Below are 21,808 nucleotides of genomic sequence, written 5' to 3'. Positions count from 1 at the left end.
TTGGCTGGGCAATGGCCTGGTTTCAGAATAAAAATATAGGAATGGAATATGAGGCTTAAGATTGTTTCAAGAGTGACTTGAAACTCCAAGCTTGGAATCAGCCTGGAACATGTTTTCCCATTTTGCATACCATATTGAGCCTGCATCATTAGGAAAAAGGGAAAATACTCATAAATAAGGTCCAGCAAAATTGTATTTATGGGGAAATTCATTCCCCCCTCCCCCCTGCTGTTTTTAGGAAAAGTGGTAAGAGATCCTCTCATTGCATGAATCAGCTTCAGGATCTCAACACAGGAAGGGTTAGGCCTTTATTCTGGCTTTGAGATAATGATTATTTCTTCCGCCCTAATGATTCTTATTTTTTTAAATCCTATAAATTTGATTTAAAATTTATGATTAATTGTCTGTCCACAAGATTAACACTCAGTGGTTGATTCATACAATAAACTAAAGCTATCACTCAAATTAACAAGCATCCTAGGCTCCCTCCCTTCTGCAACAAAATAAACTATATCATGGCTTAACATGATCTGCTTCTAGACTTGCTGCCAAAAACAAATTCCAGAACTATGCAATACACATATATTCTTAATATATGTATTATATTCTTAATACCATGTAGAAATAGGGGTTTTTTTTTGGAATATTTATTTAAGAATAGTTTTGCTAGTATTTCATTGGTAGTGTTTGCTATGTACTCCTAATGTGGAATTATCTCCCTTCTGAAATTTGGAAGGTGTTTGCTATAGAATTTTTTAGTTACCTGTTAAAAATCCATCTCTTCATTCAGGCCTTCTTGTTATGAATATTTTAAGAACATTTGCCCTCTCCAGTGTTTTAATAAATATTTTATTTACTAAATATTGTTTCATATCATTTTAATGTATTGTTTATTTTACTGTTTTAATTGTAAATCATTATGAAATACTTTGGCATAGGAAACAGTATATACATATATTAAACATTTGATATTTTATTCTCTTGCATTTTAAAAGGGTTTTCTAAAAACTTTTGCTTTGCCTTGCATTTTAAAAGGCTTTTCTCAATATTTTTGCTTCTGTTACCTAGAATAATATAGTAGCAGGATAGTCCAGGGGTTACAGCGCCTTTCTTTTATATAGATTAGGGTTCCGATCCTGGCTGGTACTACTCCGACACACCTGGTAGAGATCCTTGGGCAAAAGGTTTTATTTTTAAATTACTCAATAGCAAAGATTTTCAGAAATCAGCAAAAAAAAAAAACCAATTTCTCCTAAAAACTTAAAATAATTGGTAGTAGAAAAAGGCAAAAAAATAAGGGTGTAGTTAAAGCCTTAAAGTTGAAACACTTAAAATATTTTAATTGAAAAATAAAATATTTTTGTACAGTTCCATTTATATGTGTGTTTATCTATCTAGTAATTAGTGTGTGTGTGTGTGTATGTATATGTATATGTATGTATGTGTGTATATATATATATATATATATATATATATATATATATATATATATACACACACACACACACACACACACACAAACACTACTATATACATATAGATATAAAGTGTGTGTGTGTGTGTGTGTGTGTATAAATACACACACATATCCGGATCAGAAATCATAGCTTAACCTATTCCAAACGGTAAAAAAAAACCCAACCCACAAACATTAAAACAAATTAAAAAATAAAACAAAACGGTGGATCGCATTAGATCTTTTTGCTGCAGCCCCACGGCCCAGGCTTCCCGAACCATCGCCCTGAAGCAGGAGCCCCGCCCCTCCGCTCCAAGGAAAGGGGACGCCCCGCGCGATGTGTTTACGTCACGGTTTCGAGAGCGAGCGAGCGAGCAGCGGCCAATGGGACCTACCCGCTGGCGGGTTCCCGATGGGCGGCAGCAGTCGCAAGGAGGGGGAAGGGGGCGGGGCCCGAGGAGGGCGGGGCCCGCTGAAAGTCACGTGTCGCGTCCCCGCCGATGTGGTCAGCGACTGGAGGGGGTCACGTGATCCGTTGCCTACGCGCAGTGGGGCCGGGTGCAGATGGCGGACGCCGAGGTTGACGCGGCCCTGCCGCCGGAGATGCAGCGGCTGGCCGCTGGCCTCCGCTCCCGGCTGGGGCAGTTGCAGGCGGAGCTGCGCGAGCAGGAGGCGGCGGAGGCGGCCTCTTCCAGCGCCTATTGCCGAGGGTTCTGTCAGGTAAGCCTGGGAGGGGGTGGGGGAGGAAAGGGACGTTCCCGGGGCGGGCCTTGAGGTGTGTGTGGAGTGGCTTCGAGGGCGGGAGAACCTCGGTACCCCTCGGCCCGGGGGGCGGGGGGGCTGTGCGGAGGGCGAAGGTGGCAGCCCGCCGTTGCCTGGCACTGGGAGGCGGGGCTGGGAGACCGCGGAGAGATCGCCCGCCGCCGCCGCCGCTTCCCTTGGCCGTTGCCGTTCGCGGGTTGGGGTGGGAATCCCCTTCTCTGCCTCCTCCTCTTGCGGGGGCTCCTTTCGGGTTTCACCCCACCCCACCCCGCTTTCCCAACGGGTCCATCCCGGATCCGCCTCCTTTCGGTTGCAGGGCGGGAGCCACCCCGATATCTTGAAGAAGGGTCCAATATTGGGTGAAAATCAGCTCCCTCCCCCGGGGTGGGGTCTCCCTCTCGCCCACCCGGCCCAGCTTGCCCCTCCCAATGCCGCCCCCGCCACCCTCCAAGCCGACCGCAGCGGGAACTGACGGGGTAGCGCCGCGCGGGCAGGGTGGGCGCAAACTGCCGGTTTGAAACTGCCCGCATGTAATTGCGCGCTTGGCTTCCCAGAAAGCGGAAAAGGTCCTCGGGGCGGATTTGGGGCGGAGGATAGTCGCCGAGCGAAGTGGGCTCGGACCTTAATATAGGTCCTTCCTGCCTTCGATTTCGGGGGCAGCCTCCCTGCTGTTGGACGGCTTCATTGATTGATTGATGCATGGTTCATGGAGGCAGGAAGATAAATAAATGGAGGTTGGTCAAGAGAATATAAGCAGCTCAAGAGTTCACAGTTCCAACTGTCCTTGGTGTTCTCTTAAGCCAGGGCTCCAAAATTTGGCAACTTTAAGACTCGTGGACTTCAACTCCCAGCTGGCTGGAGAATGGGGGGGGGTGTTAAAATCCACGAATCTTAAAGTTGCCAAGTGTGGAGACCTCTGTCTTGGCTGGAGAATTCTGGGAGTTGAAGTCCACAAGTCTTAAAGTTGCCAAGTTTGGGGACCTCTGTCTTAAGCCATGGTGTGGTTTGCATGCAGACATTTCATTACCCAACTGGGTAACAGCATCAGTGCGCTGACAATTAACAAGCTACACATGAATGGGTAACGAAAACATCTGCAAGCAAGCTACCAAGCTCAGAGAGCCCCCGGGACTTCCAAGTGTGGTCTGTTGGTTTTGCTCAGGAATGATGAAGGAGTAGGTTGGGTGACTTGGAGTACAGGTAAAACTTCGACTTACAAGTGTTCGTTTAGTGACTGTTTGAAGTTACAACAGCACTGCAAAATGTGACTTATGACTGTTTTTCACTCTTAATGGCCGTTATGGCATCTCCAAACTTCACACACATGGCAACGGACTCATATTTATGACAGTTGCAGTGTCTCAGGGGTCACATGATTACCTTTTGTGACCTTACAAGCAAAGTCAATAGGCAAGCCAGATTCAAACAACAACTGTTGTTACTTCCTTAACATCTGCATTGATTTATTTAGCAGCTGTGGCAGGAAAGGTCGTAAAATGGAGCAAAATCTACTTAACTGTCTCACTTAGCAACAAATTTTGGACTCAATTGTGGTCATAAGTCGAGGACTACTTGTATCGGTAGTTGTTTCACTTTTGCTTTTGAGGTCTGTGTCCTCGCCTCGTTGGCAACCTTCTTAGAGATCTTTTCCAATTCTTGAATTGAGTACAAGGGGAAAACTTGAAGGATACTTGAATCCAATCTCCATGTAAGGGAACGTGTGATTTTTTTTCTTTCTGTACTTGCCCTATTTCATATGGAGCAAAATTTCTATTGACTTTGGGCTGCTTTAGGAGTTATCTGTAGTCTCTCCAGAACTGAAAAAATATGTTGGAATCCTGCCTTTGGGAGTTAGATAGATACTTGTTTGTGGTAATCCCTGAACTGGGATATCTTCTTCAAGCATATTTAATGGATAATTACTTTGGGTTCTTTTAAATTTCACATGATTACTGTGCATTTTTAAAAATGAATGCTGCAAGTGTATTAGAGAGCAGTTGGCTTCATTTATGTTATGGATGCTTTGTGTTTTAATCAGGGCTTTTTACGATTTTGGTTGTGTTTTTAAACTTTGGAAACATTGTTGACTAGCAGTTGGCACTTATAAGAAAAACTAGTTTTAGTGGGATAATAATGGAATCTGGGTTCAGTTTGTCAATGATTTGGAAACTAATCTTTGTACAATATTCTTCTAGAGGTTATAATTTTTAATAAGAATAAATGGGTTTGTATTCCTTTCTTCATGCTAATTTTGGTAGTCCAGGTGTGGTCTATAGCAGGGGTCGCCAACCTTTTGGACCTCAGGGACCACCAAACTCATAATTTTAAATCCTGGGGACCATTAATATGAATTTTGACTGATGGTGGCTTGCTGACGTTGGTGAGAGAGAAAGATCTAATCTAACCTCTCTCTCTCTTACACACACACACACAAACACACAGAGGCAGGGGTGGGATTCAAATTTCTTAACAACCAGTTCTGGGGGGGCTAATTTGTGGGTGTGGCTTGGTGGTCATGTGACTGGCTGAGCATGGCTTGTATGTAAATATTCTAAATATTTATGTAAATATTTTTTTTTAAATTAAAAAACAACTTTTACCCAAAATCAGGGAAAGCAGGTAGACAGATTGAGCTGCTCATAGAATCACAGATTCACTCAGAGATCTATCTTTCTGCCATCGGCTACCTGGGTCTGCACTGAATAATAGAAGCTTCAGTCCTAAGAAAGGTTCAACTCTGTTTAACAGAGCCAAAGATCTAAAGATTAGCTAGAAAGCAAGAAATCCAATGATTTCCTGCTTTCTAGCTAAACTAAATCTCCCAGCACAGCAGAATAGCTGATGGTCAGGAAAAAGAAAAATAGCAACTTAGCAGGCAAGTTTGCCAGGTAAGGAGTGAGTGGGCGGGGAGGGTGCCCACAGGCCATGTGGGCGGGCAGCCTTGTGTTCCCGTGCAACCTGGATGAATTGCTTTGGGGGATGCTCTGGGGGTGACATTTCTGTGTGGACCACCAAAATTTTCTCGCAGACCACTAGTGGGCCTCGGCCCACCGGTTGGCGACCACTGGTCTGTAGGTCTTATAGAAAAATAGTATGATGCTGAAAATGTGAACAGTTTATGTGTGTAAAAAATATAAACAAATGTTACTTTGTTGCTGAATAATTTCAAAGTCAATGCCTACTTAGCTTGGATTACTTGACCAGCTTCTTCTAGCTTGTAAACTTTTTCAGATAACTGGATTTACCTTAACTGTCTGGTATTTACAAGAGAAGGTTAAGCCTAGAAAGGATTGGAGGGGGAAAGGTTCTTATATTAATATGTGTGAGTTTTCTGTGAAAAACTTTATTGGACTAGAGACTAATAGAGATGTGATGACACTGAAATTGCTGACCTTTTAGAGAAGTTTACAAATAGTATCTCTTATTCTGTAGTATCAAGAAAGTCCACCTGCTCCCATTAGCTTTGAGTAAAATTAGGAGCTTGTTAAGGATTTCTAGTTGAGTTTTAAAATCTATCTGCTGTTTTTATTAGCAACATACAGAATAACTATTTTACATAGATATTTAAAATGCAGCAGGAACATCTAGAATATAATAACCTATTTATACGAAAGACCAAGGTTTCTCAATGGATCCTACAAGTGCAGTTTGGCTGCTTATTTGTTAATAAAGTTTCACGCATGCAAATTCATTGGAGAAGTCAGTGATGCTAAGAATGGTTAATGGGTCAAGAAGAAGGGGCAGCCAAGAACTTGCTGGCTTGATACCGTCACAGCTGATAGAAAGATAAACATCCAGCAACTGAAAGAAGCTGTGATTGAGAAGGTAACACGGAGAGCATTTGGCTATAAAGTTATCAAAAGTCAGACGACTGAATGGTTAAAACTACTATATTTGTAAGATTATCTGCTAAAAGGAGAGAAACTTAAACTTCTGGATGCATACGAACAGGTAGTAAGAGAGATGAAATTGAAAGTTGGGAAAGACAGCTCCCAATGGTTATGTTCACGTAATATACCAAGCCAGATCAATTATAAACTAATTGTTGCCTTTAAATGGAATTCTAAGTCTGATTTATTTTAAAATTGATTGACTTTTATGGTGAAACATTAAGCTAATTCCTTCCATTAGATTCTGATTCAAAATATTGTCCAAGTAGTTGACTCAGCTAGGTTAAGCACAATGTTTGATGTGGTTATCACCTGAATTCTTTACATTTGCAATTCTGACAAGTACCTTGAATATCATTAATATTTATTTTATTAACAGATCACCTGCTTATTATTTATATAACTGCTTGTTATTATTTATATGGCTCTATCTAGTCCAAAGAGATTAGTCTTAAAATGGATATAAGGAAGGAAATGAAAGATAAAAAATAGAAAAATTTATGACTGTTCCACTTACATTTACTTATGTTTATTTACTGTTTTGTAGAGGTTATTCTAAAGGCTTTACAACTTGGAATATGATTCATTCTTGTTGTATGGATCTTATTTCATATTTGCATGGATCCTACATGGATGCCTGAGATTCTTTCCTGAATCTCCTTTGTGTCCAGGAAAAGCCAGAACACAGTCAATAAATTCAAGATGTTTCTAGATTTGGGGTTGACCATTAGCTGTTCACAAGAGCTATAATTTAAACCTAGGAGTCTGCTAAAGCGAAAGACCCTGGTTTATCCTTCTCCAGTTCTGCAGGAGGAGGAGAGAAAAGGAAAGCTAGAAAATTCCTTTCTACATGTGTATATACAGTTTGTATGGTGGGAGTCAATGTAATTTGCTTTACCAGACCTATGAGACTCTGGCATTATCATCAAGATCTGTAGGGAGACTGGGCAAAGTGCACACTGCAAAGATGAAGAGCTTTAGAACAGAACTTTGCAAGTTTATATTTGATTCTGTATGTTGACAGAGAGGTTTAGTAAGTAATTTCTGGACAAATGTTGTAAAATGAACTTCTGTTTTCACTAGCTTCCTAACATTTTAATTTTTTTTCTCTGTTTTTGGGGAAGACATTGACCTACAAAGCATCCTAGCATATTACAAATAAATAAAATAGATTTCTAATTTAAAATAAGTTGATTGAATTGGGTTGGCTTATGGAAGTGTTGGTGTTGTGTCCATAATTCAGAATGGGTCACCAGCCTTTTGGACCTCAGGGACCACCAAATTCATAATTTTAAATCCTGCGGACCAGAGACACTGGGAAAATCCCAAAAAAAGTCCGCAGGAAAATTCCCCACCCTGTTTTCCTACCGATGGATTACTCTTTATTTGGGATCGTAGGATATCGTCTCCAGCTCCATCTCAGGGATAGAGAGGGAGAGAGAGACTTTTGGCTTCATGCAAGGAAAGCAGCAGAAGTCTTTCTTTCCCTCCGCCAAATTCCGCCAGAAATGAGTCTTTGTGAGACTTGTCGTGGCGGCACAGCCTCTTAGAGCAGGATGCCTTGCTGGGTCCCAAAGATTCATTTCTGACAGAGTTTGGGGGAGAGAAAGACGTTTGCTGATTTCCTTGCAGAAAGCAGAAGAAGATAGAAGCGGAAAGAAGCAGCCCGGTGGCCAGGCAAGACGGGGTGAGTGGGGCAAATTCCCCCCCTCCGCCCTTTCCCCCCTCCCCTCACTACCTCATGTTCGCAATGCAGGTGACGCAAGCCTTGTGTCCACGCGAGCTATGTGGGCGGTGCAGCCTTGTGTTCCTGTGCAGCCTGGATTAATTGCTTTGGGGGTGACATTTCTCTGTGAACCACCAAAATTTTCTCGTGGACCACCGAGATTTTCTCGTGGCGGCCACTGATTCAGAAGACAAACTCTTTTGGCTATCTTTGGAATGCAGATTAGATGTAACATTCCCCTTGTGTGATAAGTGCATTGTACAGCTTTTTTAAAACATAAGTTTAGATTTTTGCCTCTTACACAATAGAGCAGGGGTGGGCAACTATGGCCCTTTTATGAATTATGGACTTCAACTCCCAGAATTCCTGAGCAAGCATGGCTTGCTCAGGAATTCTGGGAGTTGAAGTCCATAATTCATAAAAGGGCCATAGTTGCCCACCCCTGCAATAGAGCAATGCCTGTTAGATTTACAGAGGAGAATATGGCAGGTGCCTCATATAGCCGGATTCTCTGTTCCCATTTATAATAATATTACCTCTCAAATGGCTTGGTGAAGTTCAAGCTATGCTGCTTTTTTGTGGAGCATACTGTTTGTTTCTCTGGATTCAACATAATTTGGTATTTAAACCATGAGATTGGGTTTCTTCAGCCATTATATTTCTCGCTTTTATGCACTTCAGCTATTTCTAGATATTCTAGCTTTGACATTTGAGAATTCATGGAAAAGTGCTTTGGTTTAAAAAGGCAGGAAAAGGGCAAACGTGAGCACCTCTCTTTACCTAAGCTTCATTTAACTTATCCTTCCAGCTAATCTAGCGAAGAATTCAACTATTAAATTAAGTATCCAAAAGAAATTGCAGTAACTTCTACAATCTATGTTTATTGTGGTGAAAGGCACTATATTATGTGCAGCTTCAGTTTTCCTAGATGGCTTGACATACCTGGAAATTGCTGAATTTTCCAAACTCATTACATTATAGTCTTTGGGCAAATATAATCATTCTTGGATCCATGATCTGAAGTAGCTACTTCAGATGAATTTCAGGTGTCTGTGCTTTTGGGGTTTTGACCACAGATTCTTATTAACATTGCAACTGTTTTTCACTTCTGACTGGTTTACTGTTTGCACAAGTGACTTGAGGAAAATGAAGTCCCAGATCCCTTTACTACAGCAAACTGGCATTTTAAAGAATTGTACATATATTCCCAGTGCAGGGGACAACAAATAAAGCATGCCATTTAAATTCTGTTTACAGAACATGCTTACAAAGAACAACTTAGCCGTATTGCTTTCCAAAGTTTGATGGATTCGTGTAGAGTGTGGCAAATATACTGATGTATCTTGCAGAGTAATGTAAGAATTAGCAGGAGAACATAAGTAGGACATATTTGAGCAGTCAAAGCTACGTAGAAAGGCTCATTAATGGTTTCCATTCATAAGGCAGCTGTAATCTGGTGTGCAATTCCACCACCCTTTTTTTGCGTTGAATTCATGAAGGCTTATTCCTCCTTTTAGGCAGAACTGAGGCAATAATATAAGTCATGGGAGTAGCAGAACTTGTATTCTTGTTTGGAAGGTACTTCAAAACATGATTTTCTTAGGTGATACAATCTAAAATGGAAGTGGAAATCCAACCAACAAAACAAAGAGCGTTTATATTTCTCCTCTTCCTACTCAGTTGTGTTATTGTGAAAACAGCTCACATGAAAAGATCAGGACTTAAACACTGGCATCTTCAGGTTTTGTTTGGTTGTGACAGTTTCCAACATAATCATGATTTTGGTTAAAGTTTTAACCAAAAAAGGACTAAAGTTGGATTTTGAGCAAGCTGTAAAGGCCTTCTTTGCACAAAATACTAAATCGTAATTAATGAATTCACACATTGTACAAAGCCAAAACCAAGCTGTTTAGCATGGTATGCCAACCAGCCGTAGATGTGATCATTTAAAACATTTAAATACTGTTGATTAAATATATGTTGGTTTAAAGCAACCATGTTACTGGGAAGAATTTGGACTAAGGTTTCTATATATATTCTGTATTTCTTTCACTATTGTTTTAGCCTAGTGATACTGTTGAAATAAGATATGGATTATTGTTTTTAAGCAAGGAAAAACTTCAAGAAATTTGATCCCGGATTTCTCATATCACATTTAGATTACAAATTTGAGTTCACGCATCTCCCTGGTGTGTACTGCGGTTTGTTTGTTTTGGGCTTATTGTGATGTATGCAATCTAGCCATGGCAGGTTATTCCATATGCTGTAGATAAGAGATACGGTTTGTGAAATGCACTAGTATGTTGGGAAGAAACATTGTTTATTTTGTGTCAGCAGATGTGACTGTACATGTGAAATATATATTTTAAGTAAGCTAAAACCATTTCTGAACACAAATTGTAATGTTATAGTCACGTTACATACATTACCATCAGTGGTTCTGTGGGTGTGGCTTGGTGGGTGTGGCAGGGGAAGATTACTGTAAAATCCCTATTCCCTCCCCATCCCACTAACCTGCTTTGCAGCTCTGTTCTCCTGTGCAGGGCAACCAAAAAAGACCCAGCCGATCAGCTGGGACTCGGGAGGCAGAGAATAGATGGAGGCAGGGCCAGTCAGAGGTGGGATTTGCTGGTTCTCCAGAACCGGTCAGAACCTACTGAATACCACCTCTGGTTACTATGGATTCAGAAAGTAGATCCCGTGATTCCAGTAGTCTACAAACAAAGATTTTCTAATTCATAAGCTTTTTCTTCTTCCGCATGGCTCTTTCAAGAGTTTTTTTCTCCTTTTTTTTTTTGGCTTTTAAAACAACTCAAAATGTATAATTCCCTCAGCGTGTTACTATAGAATCCAGTATTGCTTGGCAGCCAGAATTTCAAAATTTCCAGCTGATAATCAAAATCCTTTTCTGATCTGTTTTTGTTTTAGACTCTGCTACAGTATGCTGGCAATCAGGGTACTTCGGAGCAAGTTTTGCCTTTTTTGGAAGTATATCGAGTTGCCATTCAGAGTTTTGCCAGTGCCCGACCTTACTTGACTACAGAATGTGAAGATGTTCTTCTGGTACTTGGCAGGCTAGTATTGTACGTTTGGTTCCAGGCATTCTGTTTTAATTGAAATTTTGCTCCGTGGTAAAATCTTATCTTCTCTTCTTATATATACCTGTGGCCTATTTTATTTCTAGACAGTCTGGCACCCTCCAACTGTTCTGGCCCCAACAGGGTATCTGTTGTAGGAATTGTACTCCAAAACATCTGAAAAGGCACCAAATTACATATTCTACGTGGAATAAAAACCTTTGAATGGTGTCCATGGGATCCTAAGAACCATAAGAGGAGTTTTGGAAAGTCATAATCAGGAGGGTGGGCTTTTTTTTGTTTTTGTTTTTAAAGAACCCTACATTGATGCTAATATAGAATAGTTACCAAGAATCTTGATTCCCCCTCCCCTCATTACGGGTGTGTGTCTGTGTATTAATAGCAATTATGTTGTTATGCTGAAACCTCAAATTAATGGCACTCACCATTGTTGGACTTTTCATGCAACAGGCCAGATTTTCACAGTGATTTACATCATGCAATAATGCCATCGCACAAATGATGATGTTACACAAATGTAGCAGGTTGTGAAGTGTCATCCTTTAGTACTGAATAGGTATTTGTGAATAAAGAACATGACTTCCCACAATTAGTCTAATAGATTAGTCTAATACACTAATTGTGGGGAGGCATGTTCTTTATTCACAATTATTAAAACAAAGCTTCAGTGTGTTTGACTATATTTTTGCTAAGTAAAAAGTCCTCAAATTCTTAGCTTGCTTGTGTATCTTTTTGGCTTGGAGTGACGAAAAAGCAAAGTACAAAATGATTCAACAACAACAGTTGCCACTTCCTGTCTTTTTAACAACCTGCTTATTTCAGGAGCTGCTTTGAACAACTGCTGTCTGTGCCTGAAAATGAAGAGCTGTCTGAATCATTATTAAGATTGTGTCAGTCCATACAGGCAAGTATATTGACTGTTTTATCTGCAAAGAACATTATTTCAGCACCTGTTGTTTATGAGTAGAGAGTCTTAATGTCTGTGTATGATTATTTGAATGATATCAAGGCCTGGTTAGCATATTTGGATGAAATCACAGCTTTGTTTAATCATTAATTGAATGAACCAGGGTAAGTAAGGCCTGTATAATTCCGTAAGCTATGAACTGTGGTTTAGAAAGTAAACACATCACTTGCTAAACCAAAACCAAGCTGACTACTTTGTATTAAGCAAAGCATGTGAATCCAGCCTAAGCATATAATCTTTGTGTTTATTAATTCAGAGATGAAATCCAAGGACACATTTTTTGTTGTATTAATTCGCTCCTGTCCTGCAGTATCCTCTGTCTTTGGTTCAGTTGATAAAAGAAATAGAGGACGGGTGGGCACAGAATACAGATACAGGATACAGATAGCAATGTGCAACCTTCCAAAACATAAAGATCTGCAGTGTAAAAATGCATGTAACGTGCTTGTACATTTTGCCCTTTTAAAATTCAAATTGAGATGACACAAACAGCAATGATTCCAAGTTAAACATAACAATTTAAAAGGCTTTTTTTTCCCCTTGTAGGACTCCCATAATGCTTTACTTGAGTTTGGAGATAATAGCCTTGAAATTCTAGCTGATATCTCAAAAGAAGGTGTATGGAAGAATCCAGTTCTTTTAAAGATCCTTTCACAGCAGCCAGTGGAAGCAGAAGAAAGTAAGTTGTTCAGCTACAATTTTGAGCATTCGTATTAATGTGCTGCCACTCAAGTGTAAACTAAATCTGTCTTTTCTCAGTGGATTTTGTTTTATTTTACCTCCGAGGAACCAAGCAAGAAGATAGGTGTTGAAAAACTGCTATGTGTAATAAGCACAGTGATTCTCAACCTTTTCTTCACCACAGACCCCTTTTGTGGACAGGGACCCCCAAGACTTAACTCAAGAGTTAAATCATAACACTTCTTCAAGTCTTCGCGGACCCCACATGATGACAAGGGTCTGCAGGGCACAGGTTGAGAACTACTGTAATAACAAATTTATTTATACATTTATAGCTGAGCTGAGCTGTCATTTTAAGTCTCTTAACTTATTCATCATTTTTATTTAGATTGGCACCTTCCTCTATTGTAGCAAAAGAAGCCTCTTTTTTAAAAAAAGTTCTGCTGGTGATCTTTTCACCTTTCCAAAGCATTTTTAAACGTCTGCAAAATGTCAAATATTAGTTCTTGAGCAACTACAATATTCTGATTGTTTTTCTGTTAGTGGTTATTGCAAATTAGCCACCGCCTTTATTTACTTTTAAAATTATTATTAAAATAAGTTATATTGAAAACAGATAATCCACATTGTCTTGCATTTCATTTACTTGTGGTGGCAGAGATGGAGAGAACTCCTCTAAGATCCTTGTGTTAGACAGTGACTAGATGCCATGGGGTAGGTTTTTTTGCAACTTTCCAGAAAAATCACTGCGGAGATGATCCACCATTCTGCCCCAATGTAGGGGCTAGTCTAGATACGGGAACTTTGACTTTTCAGAAAAGAACAAAGGAATGGGGAATGGGGAAGGCATCTGAAATGCACCCAGGGAGACTAATGTGGCCCCTGTGCAATAATTATACATTTGGTGATTGCAAAGCCATGGGATTTGGGTCATGTAGCTTTGAAACATGTGGCATTATGGTCTATTCTGTTGGCTCAAAGATTGCTCAGTTGAAAGAAAGGATAGCAAGATGTATGAGCAAGTTTGTAGAAGAAATTTGGTGGATCATGCAGTCTCACACCAGTGCCACAAATATTTGAGATGCACTTGTCTACTTGCAGAAAAAAAAGACATGCTGTGAACCATTTTCCTAGTGAATTTTATAATAAACTGAAAGTATTATGTGGGACATTCAGGAATTTTTAGAGAACAGTTGCTGTCAAGATCTTTCCATTGAACTTCTAAGTCTTCATATTAAACTAGTACTTAATAACATTTTATCATCTTTTTCTAGTGAATCAATTGATTAAACGTGAAGGGTTGGCATTTCTGCAAATGAGAATAAAACATTTGATGAAGACAAGCCGCCTTCCTCAAGCCGCTTCCTTGTCCAAATTGTGTAAAGAATCTGCAGAAATTCCAGATGTCTCTCCTTTTCTTCAGTCCTATATCACATGCTTGTGCTCCATGCCTCCAAATGAAGAGTCCATCAAAGAGGTAAATGGCCAATCACTATATCTTGTTACTCTTAAAACAACTGATATTCATTTTAGTATCTGAACGAACACAATCAAATTTGGAAACAGATCGCAGGGTTGGCTCTCATCTCAGCAGGGGCTAAACCCTCTTTCTACTCTGCAGAAGGTTTGAGGAGACAGGTGGTTCCCTTGTGTGAGATAGCCCTGTGCTATTTCTCTTTGTCCTTCTCAGAAATACAATAAAATGTACCTTCTTGTTTGGCATCGGAAGCCTCAACTTTTGCAGTGCTGTTTAATCTACCGCATGTAGGAATCCACATTAAATTATTCTTCTTGTGATTATCCATAATGGACTTTAAACATGTTACCAAATGAAAACTTAGCATTATAACACAATGCAGAGGTTGTCCTGGTGGGCTTATCTTGTTTAGCAAGAAAAGAGGTTTTGTTTTAAATTACTTATGTAATTTTTTTCCTCTTTTTCATAAAGATTTCAAAAGTGGATTGCAAAGAGGTCCTAGATATGATATGCAATTTGGAAGCTGAAGGCCAAGACAGCACTGCTTTTATTCTCTGTACAACATATTTCACTCAGCAGCTTCAAGCAGCAAGCGTATACTGCTCTTGGTAAGTGGCCTGTCCAAGAATTGGCTTTCAGAATTTCCCATCCTGACCAAAACAGCTTCTCAAAGTTTCTAATTCAACAGCTGACAAAAATACACTATGGTGCATTCTGATCTGTTGATGAGAAGCATTAAAATAAAAGAGAAACCAAGTATTTTAAAATGTTAAAGTCTGCTATATTTGCTGCTATAAATCAATAAGTAATAGTGTGTTGATAACAAAAGCCATGTCCTACTCCACATGGTAAAATTAGCTGTATGCCACAGGTCCTTTTCTTGCAACTTATTCTACCTGTATCATTAAAATTCAAGAACAATTTTTCTAGGTTGTTTTAAGTATAAGAAGTGGATGAAATGTGTTAAATCCTTGATTGCTGTATCATTTTGGGTTTTTACTTAAACAAAAAAGACACGTATGTTTTTGGGTCCTCAACATCAGTACGTGCACTCTACATCCTTGGATATTCATTTTATTCTAAAATAACCTGTGGCTCCCATTAAAAGAAAGTGAAATTGATTTAGACGGTAATGTTGACTCAGATGTTGACTAGATGTTGACTAGAATCCTATTTCCTAAGTTTGGCACTACATAAATGTGTTGGCCTATATTTTCTCATCATGTTTTGGCTGGGGTTGGTTGGAAGTTGTGGAAGTTGTGTGAATTGTCTTACATTCCCTCTAATTCCTTGTCCTCCCGTCCTCCCCCCCCAACTTATGCAGGGAACTAACTCTGTTTTGGAGCAAATTACAAAGAAGAATTGACCCATCCTTAGATTCCTTTCTGGAGAGATGTCGGCAATTTGGCATTATTGCCAGAACATTGCAACACTTGTTCTTCCTCATAAGAGTCATACAAGCTGAAGTACGTATCCTTTTGCGGTTTATTAACATCTGCTGTTTGGTTTTGTGGAGAGTGAAAATGTATCACATAATGGAGACTGTATGTAGTAATTATTAAAAATATATGTAAGGTACTTGGAGGTGCATTCTTGCCTTGACTTCAGAAAGCAGGGTAATTGATTGTACTTTAGTATGGATAGATTCCATAGACTGAAGATTCCACTGGCAGGTTGTATATTTATATAACTCATGTAAGATTACATATATTTTTGCCACTTCAAATTATAGCCTGCCGCCTTCTAGCTTGCACATCTTTCATTTCTATTCTCGCTTAACCTGCGACTCTAAAAGTTTTCTTTACTCTTGCTAGCTGAGGTTCCCTCTGCTTCAGGCTGCCTTTCAGGGAGTCCTTGCAGGGTAGAGTTTCCTATCTTTCAAGGCCTCTTTATCCTAGTCTGCAAATGACAGTGGATCACTATAAATTTTAGCCCAGTCACTGCAGCTTTCTGCTCTGTTTATGTTGCTCTTCTGCTGATTTTTTCACAGTGTTTCTGTCTGAAAAGATAAGAGAAATAATTCAACAGCATAAAAGCCTGGAGCTGAAACAGGAAGTGGTAAAGCAATTGCAGAGAAATTGGGAGACTCTTCTTGTTTTTCATCAGAAGAGAATCTAGAATTAGATGTCTGGCCACTAACATCTCTGGCCAATTTCAAACTTACAGCTGAGTCCTCTACAGATTTAAGTGCCCACTTCCTAAGTATACTTAATTCCCAAGAAAGCTAAAATCCATTAAAAAAAATTAGCTTTAGGTTAATAAGTGATGCTTTGACCTGCAGCTTTTCAGGAAAAACAACAACAACCTCTATTCAGTTTGGGAGAACTTCCTTGTTTGTTTCAAAGCCAGAATAAATTCAGAGCATTCTATTTTTCCTCTTAGGGTTTGACTTTCATTTCACTCATGACCTCTCACTCCAGAGCAGGTTTATTTATTCCTCACGGTACATTCAGAATGGCTTTATTGTTGGATATTGAATGTTGCAGTTTAAAAAAAAAAAAAGATTAATCTTCTCCAACTGAGAAGCTGGCATGCCCTCCAAAAGTATTCAGAGAAAATTCAGAGGAAAAACAAGTCATTGATTTGTCTGTTGTTGTTTTTTTCATTTTCCTAGGCAGAAGAAGCTGGCCTTGCTGTATCCATCTTGCTGTGTGTGAGAGCTCTGCAGCTCCGGTCCAGCGAAAAAGACGATATGAAGAGCTCTGTTTGCAAAACAATTGCATGCTTGCTGCCAGAAGACCTTGAGGTCAGAAGGGCATGCCAGCTCACCGAATACTTACTGGAGCCAAGCGAAGAAGGATACAGTCTACTGGAAGAATTGTATGTACAACCAGATCAGAAATTTGATGAAGAAAATGCACCAGTTCCAAACTCACTCCGTTGTGAGCTTCTGTTAGCTCTGAAGGCTTACTGGCCCTTCGATCCAGAATTTTGGGACTGGAAAACCTTAAAGCGGCATTGCCTCAAATTGTTGGGGAAAGAAGTTTCAGAGTCAGAGGACGACCTGAGTGGCAATGAGATGTTGTCCCTCAACGAAACTGAGCTGTTAGATAGTCTCCCCAGCGACTGTGAAGAAAGTAGGGAAGAGAATAGTTTTGAAAGCCGCTATTTAAATCGGCCCAAAGAGAGAGTAAGAATCAAAAAGCCAATTGGCTCCTCGGAGAGATACCAGAGGTGGCTTCAGTACAAGTTCTTTTGCGTCATTTGCAAACGGGAGTGTATCGAAGCTCGAATCCTCCACCATTCTAAGATGCACATGGAAGACGGCATTTTTACATGCCCGGTATGTACCAAAAAGTTTAAGCGGAAGGACATCTTTGTGACCCACGTGATGGAGCATGTGAAAATGCCACCCAGTAGAAAATGCCGGGCAGAGAAGAAATTGCTGTTGAAAAAACGGAGGCTGGCCCAGAGCAACCTCTCCAGGATGGCTTCTGCAGCCCACCCTTTCAAAATCATCCGTTGTGAAAAACCCAGAAGTGACCTACAGGACTATGTAACGTTTAGCAAGCTAGAAAGCTGTCACCTGCAAGACCGAGACCTGTACCCCTGCCCGGGCACGGATTGCTCCAGAGTCTTCAAGCAGTTCAAGTACTTAAGTGTTCACCTAAAAGCTGAACACCAAAACAACGATGAGAACGCAATGCACTACTTGGACATGAAAAACCGGCGCGAGAAGTGCGCCTACTGCCGGCGGCATTTCATGTCTGCCTTCCACCTACAGGAGCATGAACAAGTCCACAGTGGCCCTCTGCCCTACATGTGTGTCTCTGTGGGCTGTTACGCTCGGTTTGGCTCTGTGAACGAGCTGCTCAATCACAAGCATCAGCATGACGACCTGCGTTACAAGTGCGAACTGAACGGCTGCAACATCGTTTTCAGCGACTTGGGGCAGCTGTACCATCACGAAGCCCAGCATTTCCGGGACGCCTCTTACACCTGCAATTTCCACGGTTGTAAGAAGTTCTACTATTCTAAAACCGAATTAACAAATCATCTCTCCGTGCATATGTCGAACGGCGAAATGGAGGAGGCGTCCATTAAGCAGGAAGGTAACGTTTCTCAGGACGGGCTTGCCTGCCGCCTGGATTCGGAGGCATTAGAAAACAAAGAATCTTCTGATCAGCAGGGAAACCTTAGTTTGCCTTCTGGATCTACCAGGAGAGAAGAAATGCTAGGCATGAAACAGGAGCCCCTTTCTGATGGAGAAGAGGGTGGCCAAAATAACGGCAGTTTGGAAAGTCACGCTTCATGCCTGGCCAATGAGAATCAGATGACCTCAGTGACTGACGCCGTGGATCAGGGCCAGGCCTTTTCAAGGGCTGCGCTACCTCAGGAGAAAGCTTGCCTTCCCTCCAACCTGAAAGAGCGCTACTCTAACGTGGCCGTCTACTTTGACGGGAAAAAGTTCACCTGTGGCTTTGAAGGCTGCGGATCAACGTACAAAAATTCCAAGGGGATGCAGAAACATCTACGAAGGGCTCATCCCTACCATTTCAAACCAAGAAGGAAAGATAGAGATATCAGTCAGCTGGAAAGCCCTGCGGGAGAGATTAGCTCAGACTCTCAGGACGTTGTAGATTTTAGCGATGTCTATAAAAGCAGAAACTATTTTAAGGAGGAACTGTGCCCTTCTTCCCCAGAAAGCTTGGTCTGCGTACATTCAAAAATGTCAAATACCGAAGACAGCATGTTGGAACTTCTCCTGGGCTTGAAGCACTTAAGTTTAAATAATTCTAGCGGTCATACTCCTTCCAGATTGTTGCAGTCCTATTCCTCCAAGTGCCCCAACTCTGAAGACGAATCTACCTCTGACCATTTCCCTGAAGAACAGAGAGGCAAGCTCCCAACCCAGTATCTTACCCAGTTGGCTGCCAAGCCATTTTTCTGCGAGCGTCAAGGCTGCACATGTGAATTTGTGACCAGAGAGGCATTGCTGACCCATTATGTTAGAAAACATAATTATTCAAAAGAGATGGTGCTTCAGCTGAACATGTTCCAACATCGCTACTCCCCTTTCAAATGTCATATTTGCCAAAGATCCTTTACAAGAAAAACGCATCTTAGGGTTCATTACAGGAACAAGCATAAGCTTGGCAACATGTCTGTCAGCCAGAAGCTGTTTGCAAACGAAAGCTTTGAGGATATGAATGAATGTGCCGAGGATAGGCTGAACAGCACTGAAGATTCAATGTCTGCTTTCTACACCAGCACAGATGGAGAACTCGACAACAAAACGAAGCTTAGCGGGGATCAACACTGTCATTCCCAGAAGGAGGACTTCAGTTCCGAAACCGACTTGGAATCGAGCGAAGAGGCAGAAAGCTGCATCCCTGGAAAGCAAGCTAAATTATCATCGCTGGACAGCCATCGAAACGAACTGGAAGCCAACGAAGGGAGGGGAAGTAAAAGAACCGTTGCCAAAGGGAATTTATGCTACATTTTGCATAAGTACCACAAACCGTTCCACTGCATCCACCGGAATTGCAACTCTGCATTCACCAATCAGAAAGGGCTGATCCGCCACTACAGGACTGTGCATCAGTATAACAAAGAGCAGCTCTGCCTTGAAAAAGACAAAGAAAGAACCAAGAGGGAACTTGCCAAATGTAAAAAACTCTTTGTTTGCAAACACAAGGCCTGCAGCAAGCGTTTCCTGTGTTCTAAATCGCTCGCCAAGCATTGCGTGGACTACCACGCCTTTGATCACGAAGGCGATTCCAAAGTGCTTTCTGAAACTGTCAGGTTTCCCTGTCATCACCCTCACTGTCCGGCTGCATTTTATTCTTTCCATAAGCTAAAGCACCACCTGATGGAAGAGCACGAAAAGGAGGAGGACCTGAGCAAAGGCATTGAGATCCACTGTGACCTGAACGGCTGCAACAGAGTGTTCACAACTTATAGCAGCTATTCGCAGCATGTGTATTTTCGGCACAGCAATTACGACGGTGTCTTGCAAGGAGCCAAAGAAAAGGGGAGCCACCTTGAAGACGAAGAGGAGCAAAGGTGCTTAAAGTATCGGTGCCTCAGGCAAGAGGGGAGTGGGAAGAAGAGGCAGAGCGGCGAAAAAGGGGAAAGGGGGGGCAGCCGAAATAAAGGAAAGCAGTTGTATGTCTTCAGAACAAGGGTGGAAGCCCTGCAGATGTGCAGAGACAATTGCAACCAAACGCAGTACCCTTGCATGGTTCGGGGATGTCCCTCTGTGGTCAAACTGGAAAGCAGCATCGTGAGGCACTATAAGCGCACCCATCAGATGGCGGGTGCGTATATAGAGCAGCAGTACGATGAGCTTGTTCTGTGTGTCGACTGTGGCACAGCACTGACGGACCTCTACATGGAAGCAAATTTGGAGTCAGAGGGCAACTCCGACTTCAAACAAGATGTCACAGGGCACCCTGCAAGTGAGCACCCAAGGGAGAGGCATCTTCCGAACTCCAGTTGCGATGAGAAGGGCAGCCAACGGGATCGTTATTCTGAAGGGGAGGAATCCCGGGAGGCGGATGTCCTTGTGTATTCAGGCACTTTAAAACAGATCCACCATCCCAAAAGCAGGTGTTCGGAAGACTGTGATCGAGTGGGGTCATCTCAGCAGTCCGAGGCTGGCAATATCCTGAGAAATCATGGACAAGAGAACGCCTCTTACTGTGCAAAACCGAGCCTGCTGTTGTCCGGAGAAAAAGAGGCCAGTGACTGGCAGTCCTCCTCACGGGAGGCGACAAAAAAGCTTCCGTTTCCTGCTCCGAAAGAGAAAGCCCAGAAGCCCTTTGATCTGAAGTCTTTCAAGCCCATGGGCTTTGAATCTTCATTTTTGAAGTTCATTCAGGAAAGCCAGCAGCGAGAAGAGGAGGAGGAAGATGGCGATGATGATGATGAGCTCCTTGAAAATCAGTGGGCGCCAGTTGGACCCTACCGAATGGGCGGTGCGATCGAGAAGGCTAAAGACTCCAAACGGGACGTGTCGCAGGGCAGGGGCTTGTATGCGAATATCCCCCCTGCAGCCATGTCCAAGAAAAACAGTGGTGCCAAAGCTCATGGGCAGCTGAGAGGAATGCAGCCCCTCTTATCCACGGACTCTCCGTCCCTCCCTTCTCTGGAGAACCTGAGGGCCATTTTGGGCAAGGCATTGACAGGCTGTGGGGACCACGCCTTAAAACAGCTTCGTTACTTGCGGCCAGTTGTTGTTCTCGAAAGATCTAAATTTTCCCCCTCCCTCATAGACTTTTTTCCAACAAAAAAAACAGATCACCTTTGTGTGGGAAGTTCATAAATAGTTGTGTTTATTTAAAAAAAAAAGGAAGGAAGGAAAGAAGGAAGAGAAAGAAGAATGAAAAAGAGACTGGGGAAATGCTAAATCTGATTCCATGCACATGTTGTTGAGGTTAGATTAGACTGTTCAGTTCCATGAATGTATGACATCTGTCTACAGTATTGGCTAATATAGCTCCCCGACTAAATTAAGAGAGAGAACTGACACTTTGGTGCTAATTAACAGAATATCAAAAAGGGGGAGGGGGCTTCCTCTCACAGATTAAATGTGCATGATTGTATATGGAACAAGTACTTGGGGGTACCAAGGTGGGGTGGGAGTGGGTGGGGAGAGATGGTGATCTTACTTGACTTGAATGTGCACCTCAGGGTGCTTTGTGTAACATATTGTACACTACAGCATCTTATATTTTTTGAGTTATGAGTTTCAATAAAAGGAATTTTTTCACCCATTTTGGTTGACTACAACCACCTGTTGGCAGCCT

The 21,808-nt window shown here is 41.6% G+C and overlaps 1 protein-coding gene across 1 annotated transcript; it reads left to right on the top strand.

Annotated features, from left to right (window-relative positions):
- Positions 1-1,970: 1,970 nt before the first annotated feature.
- Positions 1,971-21,775, top strand: RLF (RLF zinc finger). The gene is made up of 8 exons (XM_026679475.2): positions 1,971-2,176; positions 10,763-10,917; positions 11,755-11,836; positions 12,446-12,578; positions 13,855-14,057; positions 14,529-14,665; positions 15,382-15,523; positions 16,672-21,775. The coding sequence occupies exons 1-8, from the start codon at positions 2,021-2,023 to the stop codon at positions 21,322-21,324; spliced, it is 5,661 nt and encodes a 1,886-aa protein (XP_026535260.2). The 5' UTR covers positions 1,971-2,020; the 3' UTR covers positions 21,325-21,775.
- The last annotated feature ends 33 nt before the right edge of the window (positions 21,776-21,808 follow it).

Source organism: Notechis scutatus, chromosome 8, assembly GCF_049901735.1.
Source record: "Notechis scutatus isolate UNSWTSFEM ecotype Mainland chromosome 8, rNotScu1.2, whole genome shotgun sequence".
NCBI lineage: Eukaryota > Metazoa > Chordata > Lepidosauria > Squamata > Elapidae > Notechis > Notechis scutatus.
Note: the sequence above shows the minus strand (reverse complement) of the source record. Positions and strands in the feature narration are given on the sequence as shown.